This window comes from Berghia stephanieae, chromosome 10 (assembly GCF_034508935.2).
Source record: "Berghia stephanieae isolate SIO BIC M18660-M18661 chromosome 10, UCSD_Bste_1.3, whole genome shotgun sequence".
In the NCBI taxonomy this organism is placed as follows: Eukaryota; Metazoa; Mollusca; class Gastropoda; order Nudibranchia; family Aeolidiidae; genus Berghia; species Berghia stephanieae.
This window is the reverse complement of record NC_088369.1, coordinates 38,609,483-38,633,791: the sequence shown is the minus strand read 5'-3', so window position 1 is coordinate 38,633,791 and position 24,309 is coordinate 38,609,483. Positions and strand designations below refer to the sequence as shown.

At 35.6% G+C, this 24,309-nt stretch overlaps 2 protein-coding genes across 2 annotated transcripts in view; both read right to left on the bottom strand.

The window, feature by feature from the left end:
* LOC144981101 (uncharacterized) overlaps nucleotides 1–24,309 on the bottom strand; it is an 860,429-nt gene that overhangs the window by 404,230 nt on the left and 431,890 nt on the right. The window lies entirely within an intron of this gene.
* On the bottom strand, nucleotides 6,772–22,997 carry LOC144981093 (renin receptor-like). The gene is made up of 8 exons (XM_078929216.1): nucleotides 22,900–22,997; nucleotides 20,565–20,698; nucleotides 19,729–19,857; nucleotides 19,308–19,406; nucleotides 14,359–14,547; nucleotides 13,277–13,426; nucleotides 12,144–12,269; nucleotides 6,772–11,697 (listed from the first exon to the last, which is right to left on the bottom strand). The coding sequence occupies exons 1-8, from the start codon at nucleotides 22,970–22,972 to the stop codon at nucleotides 11,509–11,511; spliced, it is 1,089 nt and encodes a 362-aa protein (XP_078785342.1). The 5' UTR covers nucleotides 22,973–22,997; the 3' UTR covers nucleotides 6,772–11,508.

Here is a 24,309-nt window from a genome sequence, read left to right as displayed (position 1 = left end):
TTTTGATGCATCGAGACTGATGCAAGAATGATTGTAAGGATTTTAACTCTTTCAGCGCTGAGGCTATATTCGCATTTCCATCACAAAATGGCTGACACCTGATTGAATGACATTCAAATTCGACGCAAAATCTCAATTAAAATACCCCCCCTAGGGCCAATTGAATGTTCTGATGATAGAAATGATACAATTGGTTCAATTTATAGTACTTTTGTTGAAAGTAGGATTGGATTACATTATTGTTTTTGCCTTTCAAGATCTGCTGCACTGTGCAACCATTGACCAGTAGAACAGATTCTGCTCTGGTGCTTAAAGAGTTGTTTTTGTTTTGTTTTGTTTTTTAAGGGTTTTACGGCGCTTGCAACACATTTAGGTTATATCAGCGCCAGTAAAAAGGAAGAAAATGGGATAGTAAAAAGTTCTAGAATTACAATTAAAGCACACAAGAAAAAGTAAGACATAGGGGAAGTGGGGACAAATAGGGATCAGATGTAGATTCCAAGAGCACACCACCAATGTACATAGTTTGAGATCACCTCTAAGTCTCATCCGGACACAAGCACAAAATCCAACCAAGAGGAATACACTCAAATGCTAACATTATACATTGAAAATAACAAATATAATAATACATAACAGAGAGATGATTTACAAGGAAAAAAGATCATCTCCCAACACAATAACTATGCATTTGACTGTTTCCCTCCCAGCTAGGACCCCGGCCAGGGCCAGGACAAAACCAAGTAATCTCATTCCAAGACAAAGACAGAAAGCATGTTGGAAAACAGTTATGAGGGGATAGAAGACACAGTATGTACCTCCCTGCCCACTATGGGAGGTAGGAACCCCACCCAGGCTTAAAGAGTTAATAATATTACTATTTCTTGACTTTGAGGAAGGGGGGAAGGAACGCTATCGAGTTAATATTCAAGTCTTGATTTGATTGGCTTGGCAGCTCTGTATTTGGGACTATATTGAACTTGTGAAGAAATTACTAGAAAAGTTTGTTTTTTTAAAAGTCACCAATTTTCAATTTAAAAAATTATTTTTTTCCTTCACGGTGTCAGAAGTCACACCCACTCTTCTAACAAACATGGAAGTCTCTGTCTGTGATAAAAAGGAGACGTATATCGGGCCAATCGTGATGAGGGTTGAAAGCCACCTAAATGGGAGGAAGAATTACATAAGGCGTTGCTTGTGAAGCACAGCTGTTATTTCTTGTTGTTGTTGTTGGTTGTAGTTTTGTATAAAGACATGATTATTACCGTTGTTATTGTTATTATCACCATCATCATCATCATTATTATTATTATTATTATTATTATTATTATTATTATTATTATTATTATTATTATTATTATTATTATTATTATTATTATCATTATTATTATTATTATTTATAGTATAGTTGTGGCCATTGTTAGAAATGAAATAAGATGGATGTTGATGCAGTTTTTTTTGCCGAAAATTCTCAATACTCCAACCCCCCCCCCCCAATGATTTGAGGTTGAGGCAGAGAAGAAAAATTCATCTCTGATGGTCTCAATAAACTAGGATAGCTTATTTTTTGTCTTTCAGCTGTACTGGCCATTTACTGATGTCAACATTTACTGTATGATGTAAGATACGAGTTTGTGGATTGACTAAGTAGGGAGCAGGCACTGGTGTAAGATAAAGATTTGAAAAAGTGTGTGTGAAATTCCCAGACCGATAATCGGGAAGTCCGAGGTTTGAACTCTAGTCGAGTCGGGCTGATTTATTTTTTAGGATGTTTTTTTTCTTTTCTTGTATTTTTCTCTTCCTGTTTAGTCTGGTGCTGTTTCATACACACTTTTTCATAGTGTGTAAATTGGATTGATGTGTGTGCTTGGTGTGCTTGCTTGAGTTTTGCTGTGTGTTATGTTGTATTATGTTGTGTGTGTGAGAGAGTGAGATATGGTATGGGCGTGGTGGGTGGTATCACATGTATGCGCAATATGTTATGTGTGTGTGTGTGTGTGTGTGTGTGTGTGTGTGTGTGTGTGTGTGTGTGTGTGTGTGTGTGTGTGTGTGTGTGTGTGTGTGTGTGTGAGGTATGGTATGGGCGTGTTGGTTGGTATCATGTGTATACGCAATATGTTATGTGTGTATGTGTGTGTGAGTGATATGGTATGGGCTTGGTAGTTCGTAATATGTGTATGGCGTGTGTATGTGTATACACAATATATGACTGTGTCACTGTTTTTAGTTTGTTTGCTTGGTCTAGCTGGCTGGCTGGATGGCTTTGGGTTTAAAGTTGTTTTTTGTTGTTTTTTTTTTTTAAAGTCAATAACGTTTACAATAGTCTTCACTGTGATTCGATGTAGAAAGTAGTACCAGGACTGGATGGAGTGACAGATATTGTGTGGTTGATTGATTGAATGGATGGATGGATGGATGGCTTTGTGAACTGTTGTTGTTGTTGTTGTTGTTGTTGTTGTTGTTGTTGTTGTTGTTGTGGTTGTTGTGGTTGTTGTTGTTGTTGTTGTTGTTGTTGTTGTTGTTGTTGTGTGTTGTTGTTGTTGTTGTTGTTGTTGTGGTTGTTGTTGTGGTTGTTGTTGTTGTTGTTGTTGTTGTTGTTGTTGTGGTTGTTGTTGTTGTTGTTGTTGTTGTTGTTGTTGTTGTTGTTGTTGTTGTTGTTGTTGTTGTGGTTGTTGTTGTTGTTGTTGTTGTTGTTGTTGTTGTTGTTGTTGTTGTTGTTGTTGTTGTTGTTGTTGTTGTTGTTGTTGTTGTTGTTGTAAAGAGTAATGTAAATGTTGCTGGTCGAAGCATGAAGAAAGAAATAACAATGTGAAATTGAATGTAAGCTTCAATGTAATATACGAAAACAGTTAAAATGGATGTTTTGGGTTTCCCCCTTTATCAACAAAACAGGATGAATGATAATCATCTCATTCGTCTATAGTGTTTATTTCATCCAGTTTTGTTGATAAAGGGGAAACCCGAAACATCCCTTTCATCTGTTTTCCTATATATTAAATTCAATGCTTACATTCAATTTCACATTGTTATTTATTTGTAAAAAGTATTGAACTTAAATCAATGAAACAGCTTCTTCAAAGAAAGAATAAATTACAGTGGAATCCTGTCAGTCAAGCCAACTCTGCCAGACTAGAAAGACTGATTGACAACAATAACAGCGTTGTCTCTGTCCGAAAAAAAATTTGTAATATCGCCTAACAGGCGTCATGTCCCGTCCTACGTGTTAAATGTTGCTGTTGGTCAGAGACCCCTTGTAAAAATGCTTTGAGCACGTTTAGTGGATATTGCACTTTATAAAAGCTCAATTTTAATGTAGCTGTCACTGTAAAACCCATTTAAAAAAACAAAAAAACAAAAACATAAGTTCTGGCTAGCAACTTGGATCATCTAAAATCTTTTTGACGATTCCATTAACTTCCATTTTACTGGCATTTCACTAATGTGACCTAATGTTAACTATTAAAACGGATCGAACGAACTTTATGCGGAGAAAAGAGAATGAATGTAAATTTTTCAAATTGGTGTAGTGGATGTGAAGGCAAACGTGAATATTTCAATAGTTATTTTTTAAATGGCAGCATTCGAACTTGTGTGTGTACAAGACGATGACAATGGGAGGTGGGGTGAAATTAAAGAATATACTTTGATGACTTGAATAGTTATGTGCTTGATAGCTTTTTATCGACGACAATTGATATAAGACGACAACATGATGTTTGATGTTTTATGATGTCATTTCTTTTTTCTTCCCCCTTCCTCCCTCCTTTGTCGTATTCATGTGATGTACGTTACTCATCGTCATCGTTTTCAGCCTCATTATAATATCATTTGTCATTGTTTTCATCATCATAATCATTTGTGTTGATATTGTCGTCTTCATCACTATCGTCTTATCGCCGTCGTCATCATCTTCATCTTCACCATCGGCATCATCATTTGTGTTGATGTTGTCTCCATCACAACCATCAAATTTTCATTGTCACTATCATCATTGTTGTTGTCATCGTCATTATTATTATCATCATCATCATCATTCATCTCCTCTGCTACTTATTTCTATTGTATTCATCTCCAGTCAAATCATTGATAGAAAATGACGTCATCATTGACCCCTGTTGACCCCTCCCCATGTTTTAATTGTGTATTTCACTTTCACAGCCTTCTCATCCAATGAAAATGAAAAAATTAAAAAATGTGAATTAAGAGTTAAAGTGTTCTTTGTCGTTTGTTTTTTTCTCTCTCTTTTGTATATTTGTGTGTAGTGTGGGTATTTGTGTGTGTGTGTTTATGTGTGTGTGTGTGTGTTTTTGTGTGTTCTTCTACAGCAAAATTTTGGAAAAAAACAAAACAACTCGTTCTTTAAATATCCATAGATTAAAATGCCCTTCAACGTCATTTTGACAAAAACACTCAAACCAGGAATCGTATGTCCCAGGTTTGAAATTTTTTTTGCGAAAACTAAGAAGGTCACTTTAATCGATTGACATTTGAAGGACGAGTTTTCTGGCCAAAATTTTAAAATTATTTTTTTCAGATTATGGTAGTTTGACTATCCTATCATCTTTTAGGTGGTCTTAGTCTTATGCTTACAGCAGTCAATCAGTGCCATTGGAACCATTGGCCTGAAGTTTATCCTGGGTTCTGTGTAGCATTTAACGAACAGCAGCAACACGTTTGCTACTCTTGGAATCTACACCTGTTCCCTATTTGAACCAATTCCCTTTTGTCTGCCTTATTCTTGGATGCTTTAATTGTAATTCGAGAACTTTTTATTATCCCATTTTCTTACTTTTTACTGGCGCTGATATAACCTTAATGTGATGCAAGCGCCGTAAAACCCTTAAAAACAAAAACAAACAAAACACTTTTGCATATGATTCATACTATTTTATTTTCCTCAAGACCTTACAGTACAGACTCAGTTTCCCAATCGCTGCTGGGTGGACAGAAGAAAAATAATCTTGAGGGTACCCAGGACTAGTACTAGTAATACCAATACCAGCCCCTTTAATTATGTTCTGAGTCTGAGGCTACTCATCTACTACTGAGCTAACTTTACCTGTCTAAAATCCAAAATGCAGATTTGTTTCTGTTTTTTCTGTTTGAATTTGAACCACTTTTGTCTTTTTTTTCCTCCTGAGTGTTAAAAAAAAAGTTAATCCTTAAGAGCCACAAGGCTCATGGAGCCGGAGTCTATCCTGGTTTCGAACCAAGGCAATTGCCACTGAGGGTATTGAGACCACATCTATATAGTATTATATAGGGGGGGGGGGGGAGTCCCGACTGCACCCGAGATCGATCTTGGTCCCTTTGTGAGTGAAGCGAATGCTCTACCAACTGCTATCGGACACCCCCTCCCCCCCCTCAAAAGGACAAAATGATATGTGATATTAAGCTAAATCAAAGAGATAATAATAATAAAAATAATATACATAATAGTAATAAAAATAACAAAGCAACATAGAAGTTGCCAGTACGGCACTGAGTTACGTCAAGTTCCTATATTCAAGGGAGGGAACTCATCCATATACTGTGAAACTCGTAATTTACTGGGTGATTCCTCTTGTTTTATTAATGTCTCTGATAGGTTATATGCCCTTTTTTTAGTACATTGAAACAAGTTGTCTCCCTTGAAAATACAAACCTTTATCATGTTATCTTTTTTTTTCTTTTTCCAACTGAAACTACAAACTGTTTATATTTTAACCCCCCCCCTCCCCCCCCAAGTATTAAAAATTAAGAAAAATCCATAAAATTGAATGTAATTAATGTCAAGAAGTTATGTTTTGTCGTTGACTGAAGAAGGGTTTTGAGCCCGAAACGTTCCATGTTTCTGGTATTTTGTTCTGTTTTGAAGCTGTTACATATATAATATTTATTTTTGTTTAATACTGTTTATATAAAATGTTAATGTATGTAAGTCTAGCATCCAAGCGGGATGCGATTAAACAGTAAAGTCTGACAACAGGCCACATTGCGTACCGTTAAAAAAACAGATTGTGCTGCAATGGAGAATATTCTGCGTTGGTTTGAGAGTATATTTCCATAAATAACAATGTGAAATAGAATGTAAGCTTCAATTTAATACACGAAAACATATGTTTTTGTTTTTAATGGTTTTACGGCGCTTGCAACACATTTAGGTTATATCAGCGCCAGTAAAAAGGACGAAAATGGGATAGTCGAAAGTTCTAGAATTACAATTAAAGCGCCCATGAGAGAGTAAGACAAAGGGAACTGGGAATAAATAGGGATCAGATGTAAAATCCAAGAGCTTACCACCAATGTACTTAGATTGAGATCACCTATGTCTCATCCGGACAAAAGCACAAGATCCAACAAAGAGGAATACACTCAAATGCTTACATATCATTATACATTAAAAATAACAAATATAATAATACATAACAGAGAGATGATTTACAAGGAAAAATAATATCATCTCCCAAAATTAACTACACATTTGACTGTTTCCCTCTAGCCAGGGCATCCGGCCAGGACCGGACAAAAGCAAGTAATCTTATTCCAAGACAAAGACAGAAAGCCAATGGAAAACAGATATAGGGGGATAGAAGACACAGTAAGTACCTCCCTGCCCACTGTGGAGGTAGGGAACCCCACCCAGTCAGTAGGATTAGAAAGACGCGACTGTATATATTAAAGTAAAAGCTACACCTGCAGCACCTTTGATTGTGAGGCTAGACCTCTACCAACTGAACAATATAATAATAATATCAAGACCCCAATAAATCCAAAAGACCAAATCAACTATTTTCTCAAATAATTATTTATTTATCAATGACATGAATGATAATGATACAAATCAATAATTCTATAACTTTTATTACTACAAATCGCTACCAAATACAAGACATTCTCTGATTACTACAATTAATAAATAATACCACGTGAATGTGAAGGGAAATAAACAATGATGGAGGATGAATGATCTCTTTCATTTCCTTATACTCAACACATACTTGTATTCATACTCACCCATGCACTTTCAATCTCTCTCCTTCTCTCTCTCACACACATATATATATTATATATTTTGTGCTTCATCGTCCAATCGTCCTGTAAGGACCACACACAATTTATAAATGGGGATAAGTTCCTCATGAGGAACACACAACTACAACAAAAATTGCCTGTTTGGCCATTGATCTTTTAGAGGATATTTATATTTGTGAGTCATTTTCTTTGATAATAATCCACAGAAACAGATTTTCCTACGAAGTCAAAAGTGAGATTGTGCCATTAGGTCATTTTTTAAACAAATGACGCACACAAAAAAAAGAAATCAATACAAAGCTGTGCAAATTAGAAAAACAATTTCATTACTTTCTTTGGGTTACTGGATGAGAAATAATAAAAAAACGGACGTGATATTGTATCAAAAGATTACCTAAAAAACCCTCTCAATGGGTTGAAAAAGTGTGGATAACATTGATACTTTGTCCACCCTTTTTAAATACTTAAATTAACATTTCTACTTTAATTTTGGTGGCAGATATTCCATGTAATTTATCACTATTTAATCCACAACAAGTCCGAAAACAAAATCTTTTCCACAGCTTTTCTAAATAACGTCATATATACTTGTGTCTTTTAGTGTTGTTGAATGTTGCAAATTTGACTTGTTGACACAGTCTCAAGCACAATCTCATTTAGATGGAACTATTGGAATTCAGCACAGTGTAGGCGTCTCTGTCTATCAATGAAAGGATGGGTTGGACTAAAACAACAAAAGTCATTACAATCACACTGGAATGGCGACGGGTGGTGAACAAAATTACCTTTCTGAATGAAAATAAACACGGACAACATTTACAACATAAAACAGTCACACTCTAAACATCCATAATATAATAATTATATTTTTAGTAACTCATTATGCATTATCTGAGTACACAAATATTTCACTGGTTAGTATGATATCATATATACATTCTTCTTTGTTACAATACAATGTCAGTTAAAGCAAATTAGCAACTTATTTTTAAAATAACATTTTTGAATAAAAAGAAAAAAAATGAAATGATATTTAAAAAAATATATATGAAAAGTAATTCAATATCTTTTTTAAACCCCTAAAATTTTACAAATGAATATTGAAATTGAAACCTATTCTGATTTCATCGTTAGAAAACGTCAATTCAAACTCAAGACAAACTTTTTAAAAAAAGGTTAAAAAACAACTCGAGAGATAATAATCATATTAAAGCTCATCATTCATTATTCACACATTTTAACTCTTCAAGTTCACACGACAAAGGGAGCAAGGAATGCATCATATTATAATATATTACAAATGGAAATGATGACAAAACAATGTCCAAAAAGGAACCGAATCGACTTTCATCCGTCATATCCGAGAATGGAACGGATCATAATGCAGTGCTGGTGGTGACGAAAAGTTTTTTAAAAAAAGAAAATTTTTGGACGACTGCCTTTAAGCCCTATATTTATACAACCCCAACTCCCATTTTGAGAGCAAGCGAGACGATAAATCATCATTGGTACTCTAGCTAACTTCTGGAGACTGGGAAACCGCATCTATTTGTTCCACCACACATCACGTCTCTCACCACCAGTTTATTTGACTGGGGGGAAATGTAATAATATTTATAAAAGGAGGAAATTCCTCCTCTTGATTCCAAAATTGCAAATTTCCGCAGATCCGAGGAAAACCACCAGCACTGATAGTGGCATTGACATTACTGTCAACACAAAACTAAGAGTGGTGAATACAACGTATTGTAAACAAACAAGACAACAGTTCTGCACCCGTGATGACAGGCATGGATATAAAACGTGTATGAAATTCCTACACATGAAAGATATGGACAAACACAGCCAAAATACTCGTGTTATACATTAAATCAAATTGAACTGAAAATAACATACATACATACCCAGAATTATTATACAGAGATCACTGTTAGGCATCCGACTCGGACAGTCATTAATTTTGAAAAAAAGAAACAAAAAAACAAAAACACAAACTCGACCGGCCTTTGTCATTTAACATCAACCTCCCCACAGGCAAGTATCAAATACCTGGAAAATCTCCGTGATGTTTTCTTTCATCAGATATGGCAGTGGAGCTGATTCAAATCCAGTTCGTACCAATTCCCCAATATTTTTCTCCTCCGACGCTGTGTCATTCTCATAAAAACCATTCTTAAATATTTCCAAAAAGTAATGTTCAAAAAATTAAAATAACAACTTCAAAATAATGAACAACTTAACTATAAACACTGAATATTTTGGACTCAAAACCCTTCCTCAGCTAATTACAATTGTTTTTTGTTATTGGCAGAGGAAGAGTTTTCAGCCCGAAATGTTCTATGCGTTAAGTAGTACTCTGTTCTATTTTGAACTGTGTAATTCATTGTTGTACATTACATTTAACAGTCCACAGCCTCTATGAGCTTAGTACTCACTCTAAATAATTTCCTCACTACAAACACGTTATACAAAGATTACACTGAGATGACTAGATGACAAGTTATAAATAAATGAAATGAACGATTTCTTTCAAATCACGAGTTTCTCTTTATCTCTATCTCGTTACACAATTCAATACCCAGTTTTCACGATAAGAGAAGGGAATCATTTGAGTTTCTTCTACAAAGCAAGAGTAAAATTACTAATTCTGCAGTCGTGAAAACTGTAAGACTGTAAAACTTAGAGAGAAAAATCGCATCCTATTCTTAAAGAATGAATATTGATGCATGAAATAGAGACACTCTTCATACAAGCATTCAGTGATCCACTCACACATGATGTACATCACCTGGACTGGACTTACAGCAATCATTCTATTGAGCGGCATTACAATGTCCTGGAATGGCAACAGGGCTTATCCTTATCACAGCCAGCTATACACGTTATCCACTAATGGCTTCTCCATCCAAATCCACATCCACAAACTCTCGAGAAAAGTATAGAAGACGAGGCTTTTTATTATCAGCTAGGTATGGAACGTCAATAGACTTAATTAACAAATCTTCACTGATATTTTACAACATAGGAAAAACTGCAATTAATAGAATAGAATAGAATAGAATAGAATGGAAAGCATTACTTAAAAAATAGAATAATCCAGAGAAAAATTTGAGACTACAAAAGTCACTGACACGGCACTTAACAAGTTGTGCAGTGGATCAAACTAGCGTGAGTTTTGTAAAAAAAATAAACAAAAGTAACTACCGTTTTCAATACATATCACTATTTCAATGCACAAACATCCATGACTACTAATTACTACTACTACACACGTACGAACCTGACTCTAAAATCCGATAAATAGTAAATGTAATGAAATATGACCATGGTAGATTAAACAAAACATTCGTAAAGGGAAAAATGTAACACTCCAATTCAATAAATACTTCATATTTTAACTTCGACAGACATCAAATAAAAAACTGGTATCTGTCAGCAACAATTTGTCAACTTTCACTCATTGTAATTTTACACCAATTCAAACTCGTTGTCCCATTTATCCAATTACACTACTCCCGTTTGTCCCCCCCCCCCCCCCCCCCCCTCCTCCCCACAAAGGGTGAAAAAAATAAAGCTTTCAACCTTGCTTTTATCAACTTACAAAAACCTTTCCATATCATGATCTAATTGCCACAAAAACAATTTTCCTTTACTACTTTTTTTCTTCTAATACTCTCTTACAATATAATTTCAAATACAACTTTCATCAGAAATACTTAGCAAAACTGGGACCACAGATTGACAGTATCCTAGTATAATTATTTCCACTTCCTGTTTACACTAAGGAATAAAATTAAAATGAACGCCTTTGAGAAAATTGTTAATACAACCAAAAATAAGAGCAGCTTATTTTGTCAAGTACAAAACATAACTTATCAATAATGAACTAAATTTGAATATATAACTTTTTTAATCCAATCAGTCTCAAGACAAAACTTAACTTCTTTAAAAAGAAAAGTTTTTTGTTGTTGTTAAAAATGATAAATCATTATGATTTAAAGAACGGGCGTGTCTGCAATTATTTCTATAAATTTTCTAAAAACTGCATGACCATATCCCGGTCTACAGGATTTTTGGTGTCACAAAACACCCACTACTTTGGTCCACAGTGCTGATTTTGGATGTGACGCAACACCCATCACTTTACAGGAGGTCCTGTAGATGAAACCACAAGGCCTTGCATAAAAAAGAAAGAAATAAAAATATTAATATAAAATAGAAGCTTCCAATTTAATTTACAAGGACAGATAAAACGGATATTTCGGGTTTTCCCTTGGTCAATGTAACACGATGCATCAGAAACATTAAAGACAAAACTTGTCTTTTAAAAGTCTCATTGATCATGTTTTGTTGACCCAAGGAGAAACCCGAAAAATCCATATCAATTGTCTTTGTAAATTACATAGAAGCTTCCATTCCATTTTAATATTTTTATTTATGTCTTCGAGCCTCAAGCGGCAATTCATTCATTTCTCCCCCCCTCCCATTATGAGTCTAGTTGGTCTTCTTGCTTTCGTCCTGGGGGACTCGGTATAGAATGGACTCCAGATTGGGGTTCATGTTCCAGACGCCGTAGGCGATGAAGATGACGAGGAGGATGAGGAGGACCATCAACCACAAAACGATGTTGAATGAAACGGGGAAATCGTCGTGCCAATCTAAGGCAAGGTTGAGATGGGAGAACTGGAAGGGGGGGGATGGGAGGATGAATCGGAGAAAACATAAAAGATAATTAAAAGGATAAAAAGTTAAAGTAAATCTGAAATAAAATAAAAAATGACTAAATAAAATATTCATCAATAAATCACCAAAAAAAAAAAAAAAAAAAAATTGTATCCAGGAAGCCATCATACCAAACCTTTTATTTATTTATTTATATTTATTTACAATTATTATTTGATATAGCGCCAGTATCCACAAATAGTGCTCAGAGGTGCTTTACAATAGTTTTTTTGGTATCACAAAAGTTCATTCATTCGATTACGAAATCACCATAACAGTCACAACACATCTTGTTCAAAGTTCACATAGAATATCGAAAAGCAGAATGAAAAACATTGTGGTAAATATTAAAATAATGTATATATATATATATATATATATATATAAGAAAGAAATTTTGGATTTACCTTATTCTTTGATTTGGCAGCCATGAGACTTCGCGTATGTCTTACATTGACGTGTTCTACAGCAGGGGTGATGATAACCTCAACCATAACGTTTCCACCGTAGATGCTTTTCAAATCCTCAGTCAACTGAAATTCAATAGGGAGTATATTATATTATATGGTTAACGTTAGTCACTACAGTAGATAAGATCAGATATGACCCCCAAAAAAAGTTTTTTTCGACTCCACGTGTCCAATATCTCTGAAGGACTACTACTTACTCAAAGATGGAGATGACGAACAGAATGGAGATCAAGTATCTATTTTGAACACCACCTAGCAAGGTGGAAGAAACATCCCCCCCAAAAAAAAGAAAACAAAGAACAAACAACAAATAATTTATACAGAATGGGTTTTGCAGTTATCGTTATCAATTAGATTCTCTCTCTCTCTCTCTCTCTCTCAGCAACTCTTAACATCTACGACGAGATATGGTTCCTATAAGATGATTTTATTCTTCTTTACATCTAAGTACTGTTAGAGTGGGACTCAAACCTGGGACCTACTGGTCCAAAGGCATGTGTCATACCACAAAGCCACATTAGATATACTAGTCACATCGGTTTTGTCTTATAATATTATAAGATTCTTGACCATGGCCATGTTCTTGACCAATACCAGGGACCAGTTCGATCACCCACCACCGTGCTGTGTGGCCTTGAGCAAGTCACCTTGCCCTAGCTCAATTTGAGGCACTGCACTACGGCTGATGCCTGGGTTATATTCCAGTCTTCCCTTGGAATAGACCCTAGAGACAAATCCTCCATAGTAGTAGTAGTAGTTGTGTTAGTAGTAGTAGTAGTAGTAGTAGTAGTAGTAAGCTTCGCAGTCTGAATGACGCTAGCTGAGAATTGTGTGATTCAGTCATAGTCGATGAGTACATCTGCTCTCTCCATCCATGTTGTTAACTGTTTCCATTGGTCACGGTCCTGGGCCTGAGTCTTGAGGCTGTCAAGATCTTGTTGTGACTTTAGTACGGAGGGCACTGTAGTCCATATGGGACGAATAAAGGGAATTTTATTTATTTATTTTTTTGCTTACAGTTGTCAGCCCTGATCCTATACTCATGTGTGTCAACGATCAGAATGCCTCACCCTATCTACGGTTTTGGTGACCAGCTCCTCTGCCTCCTTTGTTTCCTTAGATCCCAAACCATGGGCATCCCCTACGGCCTTGAGACCAGTCAAGGTGAAGGACAATAGGTCAGGGGTCTTAGTCTTGATGCTATCTGGGTTATTTTGCAACTGAAATGGACGAGGGAAAATAAAAAATAATTATAAATTAGAACATCATTCCACAATAATAAATGCCCTCGAGTCCCTGTCAAATAAAAAAAGGTGGGGTATAAACCATTTCCATCATGCTTTTATTTTATTATTTTGACTTTTAATATATAAAAAAAATAAAAATATAAAGGATGAAAATTTGAAAATAGTTTATGTGGTGGTTGTAGGGATGATGATGTGGAGGTGGTTGTAGTAGTAGTGGTGACAGGGATGATGATGTGGTGGTGGTTGTAGTAGTAGTGGTGGTAGGGATGATGATATGGTGGTGGTTGCAGCAGTGGTGGTGATAGGGATGATGATGTGGTGGTGGTTGTAGTAGTAGTGGTGGTAGGGATGATGATGTGGTGGTGGTTGTAGTAGTAGTGGTGGTAAGGATGATGACGTGGTGGTGGTTGTAGTAGTAGTAGTGGTGGTAAGGATGATGATGTGGTGGTGGTTGTAGTAGTAGTGGTGGTAAGGATGATGATGTGGTGGTGGTTGTAGTAATAGTGGTGATAGGGATGATGATGTGGTGGTGGTTGTAGTAATAGTGGTGATAGGGATGGTGGTGTGGAGGTGGTTGTAGTAGTAGTAGTGGTGGTGGTAGGGATGATGATGTGGTGGTGGTTATGGCAGTAGTGGTGGTAGGGATGATGATGTAGTGGCGATGGGAATGATGATGTGGTGGCTGGTGTATATTGATGATGTGGTGGCTGGTTAGTGTGATGATGATGTGGTGTGGTAGGGATGATGATGTAGTGGTGATGGGAATGATGATGTGGTGGCTGGTGTAGTAGTGGTGATACATTAAAACACAAATCATTTTATGATGCAAGATTAAAAACAAAAAAAATCAAATAAAGAAAAGAAAATCGAGATTCAATGAAATAAAAAGTCCTCCATCCACTTACAGTAGAAACGACGTCCTGGACCGTCTGCAACTCTGCCAAGAGCTTTCCGTCTGCCTCGTGGCTGGAGTTGAAGTAAACTGATGGATGATGGGATACGATGGAATCCGAGTCCAGCAGACGCTCTTTGGCAAATGTCAGGGATGATGGGACGGACTTGAAAATGGAATTTCTGGTTTCCACATTAAACAACTAAAATGGACGAGTTGTAAAAATATAGTCAGTATGTTTCATATTTGTAATGGAGATAAAGATAAAGGGAGTAAATCTGACTCATGAATGAACAACACAAAACAAACGACGTTTCAGCCCTTGGCCTTTATCAAGTAAACACAGAATACATATATATTTATATATAAATCTCCATTATATTGACTCATTTAGGCACCTCTATTTATTTATTCATACTTGTAAGTTTGTTATTTTTTTTTTTTTTTTTTTTTACTGTCTTCGTGTAAAACAATGTTTAAAAATCTAAAGATTAATCTGCAAGGGAATGGTTAATGCTTTTCAATCAGTAGATACACCTTCAAGATGACTGGGAGAGACAATAAATTGATTGTATTGTTAAATATAATAAAAGTGCCATTAAAAAATATAGAAATAGGTATCCCAATCCAGTCCATTTCTGTGTAACGGGCCTGAAAATCTCTAATTTTCAACCAATTTCACTTGAAGCAATCTATATTTCTATTTAAGTTACAGGGATTAAAATTATATCACTGAAAAGCTTATCTATTCTCCTTCTAAAACATGTCAGATTTGATGATTTTTCTTGCAAAAATAGTTTATTAGACCCTTGTAAAGAGCATGACATAATGCGTTTTTTTATCGCGGCGAATAACCGAAATTTTATGGGTAACCATTTTTTAACCGCCAACGCTACTAGTACTTTTGTTGGATCGTGTTACAAATAGCATTATTAGAAAGGGAATTAAAAGCTCTTTCTAATGATACCAATAACAACGTGATTTATTTACATTAAAACCCTAAAAAATCGAAATATTTCAGAAAAAATACCTAAAATCGGCAAAAATTCACAAATTTCGATTTTTTAAAGCCAAAAATAGGATTGGAAACATTTTTTCTTTATAATATCTAAATCTCGATGGTTTCCGAGATTTGTACCATCCCGCGGAGTTCCAAACGTCAACACAACGCGAGCATTCCATTTTCACTTTTGATTCCGGCGTACCTAGCATCGTTGTCTCAGTTGAGTCTCAGTCAACTGAAGTGTCTTTGTGTTATTCAATTCCTAAAATGGATATGAACTCAACAGATTTTTAAAAGAATCATTAGGTAAGTGTTTTAATTTGGCTTTTATTAAATCAATTTTACATTTAATTCTATCTTTTATATAAATGATGATCGTCCGCTGACTTGGACAAGAATGAGAATATTGAGAATGACCTCATTTTGAAACTCCATGTCAGATCAGATCTCTGTTAATTTTTTACACCATGAAATCCTAATTTGTTTTTTCATGATATCATAAAATATAAGTTAATTCAACATGTGTAGGACAATTGCTGACTTCAAAGTCAAGAATTGTGTTTAAATCTTTCTTCAAACACGACCTAGCAACATCGGCATAAAAATCTAAGATGGCGGCACCCGACCGAGTGCGTTTGTTTATCAATTGACGGGGAATAAGCACACTCCTGAAATTATGTGTTGCTTCAATTAAATTACTTTTTTTGGGTCTCCAAATCAATCCGTAAGATAGGTAGAAGTTAAGTAACGATTTTCGGCTTTCATGTTTTTTATTGTTTATTGACAATTGAGTCAAACAGTGAACTGGCCATTTCCAACGATAATGTTAGATGCTCAAATTAGTAGATAGGATCTCTCTCTCTCTTTCTATCTATTTATTTCTCTCTCCCTCTACCCCCCCCCCCCCCCCTCCCACTCTCTTTCTCTATATTCTTCTCTCTATATCTCCTTTTTTTCATTTTTTCTCTCTCTCCCTCTACTCCCCCCCCCCCCCCCCCCCCCACCAACTCTCTTTCTCTCTTCTCTCTCTATCTCCTTCTCATTTTTTCTCTCATTGTCTAATCTTTGTCCCCTCTTACACTTATCTCTCTCTCATCCTCGCACACATACTCATTCTCTTTCTCTCCTTCTCCTAGACCCCCCCCCCTTCTCTCCATACAAACAACCAGTTGGCTACCTTACCTATGGAATTTTCTTTTTCAGAATGTTCAAATATTGTGTACTTTGTGTTCATTGGTAAAGTAACTTTAGCACCACTCTTCTTGTATCATATTTTTTTTCTTTTCAAAATGTTCAAAATAATATTTTGTTGTTAGATTAGGCATAATATAGTAGATAAGAATAAGCTTAAATATCCATGATGGTAATAGTAATGGTTGGCAATGTAGAAAGTTTGAAATCCCATTTTTTGTGACCTGTTTTTCTACTTATTGACTCTTGATTACTTTTTTTTCAGTTGATGATGACTATGAGGAAATGAAATGAAGGTTTTTGATGAAGGGGAAAGGTCGGCGACCTGATGCTTGTTGGAGTGCCCCTTTAACTAATCGAGTTCTTCTTCAGCTACACTTTCTGCGATGTGAGGGGGGATCATCTGAGGCCAAGGTATGTATTGCATCTGAGACCCTATGGTTTGCAAGTACCCTACTCACAAGCACAGAAGCTGGTATTAGGTGCAATTGAGTTATTACATATCATTACTATTTCATTATTTTAAAGCCCTTCTTCATACCACCAGTAATTGATTCTCTTCTATCAAGCAGAAAGTATTGAGATCCATACGGTAGCAATCAAGTTACTGCCCAATTAATGCTACAAAAACTAAGATATACCGTAGAATGTAAGGCTCTGTCTCTGAGGGACTTCTATTTACTGCATTCAACCTGTTCATATTTCAGTGCTCATGTCATGCTGCTGTTTTTACCCCATTTGGTTAAGTCGGATTGTTTACTGCTTTACTTATATTTCATAAATCTGCTCCAGCAGCTTACCTGCAGTGTGTGATCATTTTTCATTTATTTTCTTTCTGCAGATTGCAGAGTGGTTTACGTACCTATATCCGGAGTGTGTCTTACTTGTCCAGAGGATAGGAATACTCGTCGCCAGGAAGTTGGATATGACTAGGTCAATCCACGACCCAGCAGAGTGTAAAATTTTCCTCAATGAAATTCTTGACCATGATTACTTGTCGCCTTCGCTGAGTGCCCTGAGCATCACTCGCAGTGTGCTCTTATTTCGGACACAGCAGGGTTTGCCAGAGTCCTTCTTACTTGATTGGCTCTTACGTATTCTGAAGCTCGGACCAGTTCATCATAAATCCATTAGAAATGCTGTCGTGTCAACAAAGGCAATAATGGCAAAATTAAGGGAAAATATTCGTCGGGATCCAGGGAAGGTGACATCTTTTGCCAGTTCGACTTTTGAACCTTACTTTACACCTGGATCATCAACATCTCTGGTGTCTACAGTCTCTCCAGTATCAACATCTGTCTCTGCACTGTCAGTGCTGACTCCAATATCAGCCTCTGACACTCCAGTGTCAACGCTCACCACGGCCTCGACAGTGTCGACGCTCACCACTGCCTCTACAGAGAAGGAAAATTGATGATAGTGAGGAAAATGTATGTGACCAGTCTGATTCTGATGTGGACGATGACTATGATGAGTTTCGATTCACAAGTCAAGGTCAATGGGTAGCAATTTTTTATGATCAAAAGTTCTATGTTGGTCACCATTATCAGTGATCAACGGGCTTATGTGAGGTTCCTCATCGACTCTTCTGTTCGTGTCTCTACTTACAAGTGGCCTGTTGTTGAGGACATTGCAGAAGTGGAGTCCAAGTATGTCTTCAGGTGGGACTTCAAAGTGACATCTTCTGCAAGTCCTTGACTTTGGACAGTTGCTGATAAGGCTATTACAAAGGGTTATCAGCGCTTGAAGGGTATTATTTGATTGGATTTGGGTGAGAATTGTCCATTAATGGATTTATATTGCTCATACAAGGTGCATTTTGTGTTGGAACATCTGTTTTGTCTCATCTTATCACATTTCCTTTTTTCCCCCAGAGTCAATAATTTTATCTGGTCGACCGTTTTTGGCCAGTTTTTAGATTGCTCTCAAGGTTATCTGCTGCAGTCTGACTGTGAATATGCTTCATCCATGCATAGTTTATTACTTTGCAATTCTTTTAAGACTAAAATGGTTATTCTGTGGCTGTTTCAAAATTTTCTATGAATTTTTGAAAATCATGGATTTTTTATATTTTTGATTGTGGCATTCAAATTTCATTTCATTTCAAGAGTATTTTAAATGAAAAGGTCTAGTGTTAAATGTTGTTTATAGTTTACAATTTTCTGTTTATTTTGAGGTATATTTGCACTATTTATTATCCTTAGTTATTTTTTAATGAATTTTTGAAAATTGGTTAATTTGACGAAAAATCAGTTATTTCCCTTGATTGCGAAAAATGACAAAATTTCCATTTTCAGATCTCAATAGCTCTTTAACCGTGTTTCTTAGCGCACGGGAAAAAATTAGACAAAGTGTGTGGGTACAAGTCTTTATGTAAAAGTGATCCTTTGGGTTCTTAGTCATTTACTTTTCTTAGAATGAGATCTCAAAAATGGAGTATTTTGCAATGCGAAAGAGTGTACTTTTTCTCGCTATTTCGAAAGGCCATAACTTTTTTATTTTTAAATATTTTTAAATAATTTCTTCTGTTCTGTACATCAATCAACACATAGTTTGAAATAAAAAGTCTTGGATTACTATTTAAAGCTATCTAAATTTTGGTCTGGAATACCTAATAGAAATATATTGAAATAACGATTTAAAATTCGGTGTTAATTCACAATTTCATATCCGTTCAACATTATTTCCTTCTTTTTTTATTAAAAAAAAATTTTTTTTTAATTTCAAACTCAACTCCTTTTTCTAATCTTCTTTAACATTCAAAATACCTGATCATCAGAGAGAAAGTTTAGCATCAGAGGATCTTCGCTCAAGAATTTCCTTTGTACGTTGTTCATCAGCTGGTTAACATCCACAAAAGGCATGTCCTGTATTTGAAAATTAAATTTAAAAATTAATTAAATTTCAAAAAAGAAGGAAAAAGAGCAAGAGAGGGAAGAATAATTTAGTACATTATTATCATGTGAATCATAAACTAAGCTAACTTTTTTTTCTTCAGAGCTCATGAAACTGGAGTTTATCCCAGTTTAATGCAGCATTAATAAAACCAACACAAACAAAAAAATAATTTAAAAAGAAAAAAAAAAGTTTTGCTCAGTGACAATGATTAAAAGTAAAATAAAAATACAATAAATAAATAAATAAATAAATAAATAAATGAATGAATAAATGAATAAAGGGAAGTCTGACCCAATCCATAGGAAAACTAGCCATGCTGTTCAGGGGAATCTCGTGGTCTTTACTGGTCACAAAGGTCAGAAGGAAATTGGCCGACGGCCTCTTGAAGACTGACTTGGACTTGAAGGTTCCAGCATTTTTCTGGTTAGGAAATAATTTTTTACATTTTTAAAAAAATCTTAAAAATTGATTTAAAAAATCAGCAATGAAACATTTATGAGCTGCGCTTTGGCCGAAGTTAACTTCCCCGAGTTCTGAATACCCCCCCCCCCCCCCTCCCCCCCTAGCCCTTTCTCAATGTAGACTAAAATGATATACTGCCATTTCAAAAAATTGCATAATCACTTCTGCATTTTAATGACGTGTCAATATGTCTTGAGCCGAAGTCTGAGAGAAATCATTGTCAAAATAAATCTACGTGAAAATAGAGACCCGAGTGGAAAAAAAAATTCCCCCGTTTAATTTCTTGCAGGAAATTTGATTGTTTGAAAAATTGTCCAGCAATCTAAAAAGTAGCTACATAATAATAGCAATAATAATAATAATAATAATAATAATAATAATAATAGTAATAATAATAATAATAATAATAGTAATAATAATAATAATAATAATAATAATAATAATTCCATAAACCATGAATATTCCGCCCCCCCCCCCCCTTCCCCTGCTGAAGAAAGGTTTACACCTGGATCCACAATTCGCGGCCATCTTAACCTGTGATGAATGGTTAAAGATGTTGGGAAGTAAAAAAAAAAATTAAAAAAAAAACATTTAAAAGAGAGAGTGAGAGAACAGAAAATAAAGCTGTCAGTTACATATTCAACTAAGTCAAAAAAAATACCAACCTGACTTTTAACTCCCAAAGCTGAGGCCAATTCAGAAGGGAGACTACTGGACGAGAGACTGGCACTCGATCCATCTTGGAATGCGATGTAGGATGGGGCATGTTTGATGTGGATTACCTTTCCATCTAATACACCTGAAGAGGTTTTAATTTGAAAGGGTTAAAAAGATGTTATTATTATTATTATTGTTTTTTTTTTCACCCCTAAGACTTAATAAAATAAACATATTTCAATTCATATCATCTTTATCATAATAAATAATAATAGATCTTTATGGCCCATAAATATGGCAATTTGTCATAAAATTTAGTTATGTTTTTGTTTTTAAGGGTTTTATGGTGCTTGCAACACATTAAGGTCATATCAGCGCCAGTAAAAAAGGAAGATGGGTAATAAAAAGTTCTAGAATTACAATTAAAGCACCCAAGAAAAGGTAAGACAAAGGTAAATTGGTTCAAATAGGAAATAGAAGTAGATTCCAAGAGCACATTATCAATATACTTAGTTTGAGATCACCTAACAGTCTTATCCATACACAAGGTCCCCACTAAGAGGAATACACTCAAATGTTTACAAATCATATATAATACGTAAACAAAACATAATAACAGTTGATTTACAAGGAAAAAAATATTATCTCCCAAAACTAACTATACATATGAGTATTTTCCTCTCAGCCAGGGTATCCGACCAGGACCAGGACAAAACCAAGTGATCTCATTCCAAAACAAAGACAGAAAGCATGTTGGAAAACAGATATAGGGGAAAGAAGACACAGTGTCTCCCTGCCTATGGGAGGCCAGGAACCCCACCCAGAAAATGTAGTTATACTTGCTATAAAATTACATGATATCAATAAGATATATGCATCATCATCATAGAGACATTCCCTATATTCCTGTTCTCTCTCTCTCTCTCTCTCTCTCTCTCTCTCTCTCTCTCTCTCTCTCTCTCTCTCTCTCTCACACACACACACACCAGCGTGCGCACACAACACCCTTTTATACAATATAGACAGATTCAAATGTTTTTCACTTTGTCATATTTGTGGTGGTTAGACATTAAATGTCTCCCCCTAATAATTTTTAAAAATCCCCTTTTTAGGTGTGCTGTGAAACTATGGAAGTCCTTCCGACAAACCCTTAACTAAACCACTTAAGAGGGTCTTCCACAACTCAAGAAAATGATTAAAATTTAAAAATACAAAAAGTTGGATGGGGTTTGGGTGCAGGAATCTTCCTCCAAAGTTAATAACAAGTATCATCAGTTTCAAAGAGATGGATGTTAACATAGGCTGTCGTTATTCTCAGACATATCTTCAAATAAAGAAAACTGATCATTTTGGCAGACACCTGTCTGGCAATAATAAAAAACCTGGACTTTTGATTATTGGCAGACCCTGTCTTTTTATTCTCTATGTATTATCATTAAATCAAACAAAGAGGAGAATTATTTGCAATTGTTTCAGTGAGATATTGGGGATAAATCCAAAAGTGATATAGTAAATTGTTTCTTACGTCTAGCCGAGTTTTTAATTATGTAACTTGTAACATTTGCGTCATATTATGTAATAATGTAATGTGCTATTTTGAAATGTTTATCTTCTTCCTCTTTATTAATGTAAATGCATTGTCAGACAATCATTTTAGTATACAATATATAATAATAAGAACTCTATATCGACTGTTTTAACCATTTTTTATTTACAGCATGCGGTTTCGGTCACAACTTTCCAATGGTCCAATGGTCAATGGTAATTTGGGGGTAAAAATCAGTCTGAAATTTCAGACTTTGTTGAACTGCTGTAACTACATTTCTAATCAAGAAAGAAACAAAATTCAAACTGTTTTGTAATCAGTGTTGCCAGCTCTTTCATGTGACATTGATTTCAAGTGTGTGAGTTACATTTAGTCATTTAGAATTTCTGTCACTGTTAAACTCCCTAAGTAAACGGATAAAAATGTCCCAAGTTGACAAATTGAATAAATGAAATGAACAAATTCAAATGACAAAAAAAAAAAAAAAATCAACAAAAAAACTCCACGGTTAAAATACAAATTGAAAGAGATGCTAGCACGAGGAGCTTTCGGAAGGTCTCTCCTCACTCAGAGTCAGAGTCAGAGAGTCAACAAAAAAAGGCGAGACAACACAACTCTACCTTCATTCGCCTGGCCTTCACTTCCACGACATCAAAACAATGAATAGAATCGTGGAAATCGGAGCTTACGTTGACTCAATTTTTTTAATGAGTCTTAAGCCTGATATAAATAAAGACTTTGAATTTGTGTGACTCAATAAAACGGATAAAATAAGCTATTCTTCAAACAAAACTTACCTAAAAAGCTGAAAATAACAGCGAAAATCGACAAAGTTAGTCGGCGACAGTCCATTTTGTTTTCGGATCTCATTATCACATGATAAGAAGATCGCCCTGTAATCAAAACTACATCCGGTTGACAAATGTCGTAAAACTCTCTCTCTCTCTCTCTCTCTCTCTCTCTCTCTCTCTCTCTCTCTCTCATTGTCGTCGTCGTCATCATCATCATCATCATCATCATCATCATCATCATCATCATCATCATCCATTAGTTTCATGGCATCAACCGAAATTGTGCCGGATTTGTTTTTTGTATTTTTTTCATCATCATCATATATTAATATTCATTTTAAAGGAATTAAGAAACGCGCAACATATATCAGGACTAAGAGAGATAGATAGATTGATTGATAGAGAGAGAGAGAGAGAGAGAGAGAGAGAGAGAGAGAGAGAGAGAGAGAGAGAGAGAGAGATTTTAAAAATCATTGATCTATCGCCCAGAGAAAAAAAAGTAGAAAAAAAAATCCTCAGCTGAAAACAGAAACTGGATGTTCCACCAACGGGCCATAAAATTATGTCAAAGACGTTAATATATGTGAAATTCTATCCCCGAATGTGCTCAAATCACTTCACAAGGGTTCCTAAGCCTATAGCCAAACTTATCGTGTAAGTAGAACGAAACATGGCGCCTGTAAGGCTTGGAGCTTGGAGGCAAAGTTTACCAATTTTACGACATGCAGTAAGGGGGAACTGGTGGATTTCTCACTGGGAGATGCGTTTTTTTGTTTGTTAAGTTGAGCTTTTATATAGCGCAATATCCACTAAACGTGCTCAAAGCGCTTTACAAAGGATCCCTGATCAACAGCAACACAGAACATAAAGAACGAGGCATGACGACGCCTGTTAGGCGATAATACAATCTTTTTTTTTCCCGTTAGAGGCAACGCTGTTACTGTTAACGGCCAGGTACTCATTTTTACACCTGAGTACGGTGAGAGAATGTGACTGTGAGTAAAGAGTCTTTTCCAAGGATGCGCCGAGCGAGGCTCGAACCCGGGGGGGGGGGCGCTCGCGATACTTCCGGTCATTTTAGTAATAAGGGCAGAAGGTAGGGTAGTTGTAAAACTGAAGTTATAAGCACCAAAGAAAAAGACAAGACAAAAAAAAAAAAAAAGGGGGGGGGGGGGGGGGGCAGTAGAGCAATTGACTGATGTCCCATCCAGGCACAAGTAGGGGATACCGCTGTGAAGAAAACACTGTATAGTATTTACAAAGTACAAAATAAAATCGAACATGACATTGAAATTATTTACCAGGAAAAAATAACATCTCAGGAAAAAAAGAAAAAGAAAAGTACTACATTTGACCCTCTCCTTACCAGCTAAGGATCATAGCTGACTAGGGGAAAAAAAACCCCACGAACAATCT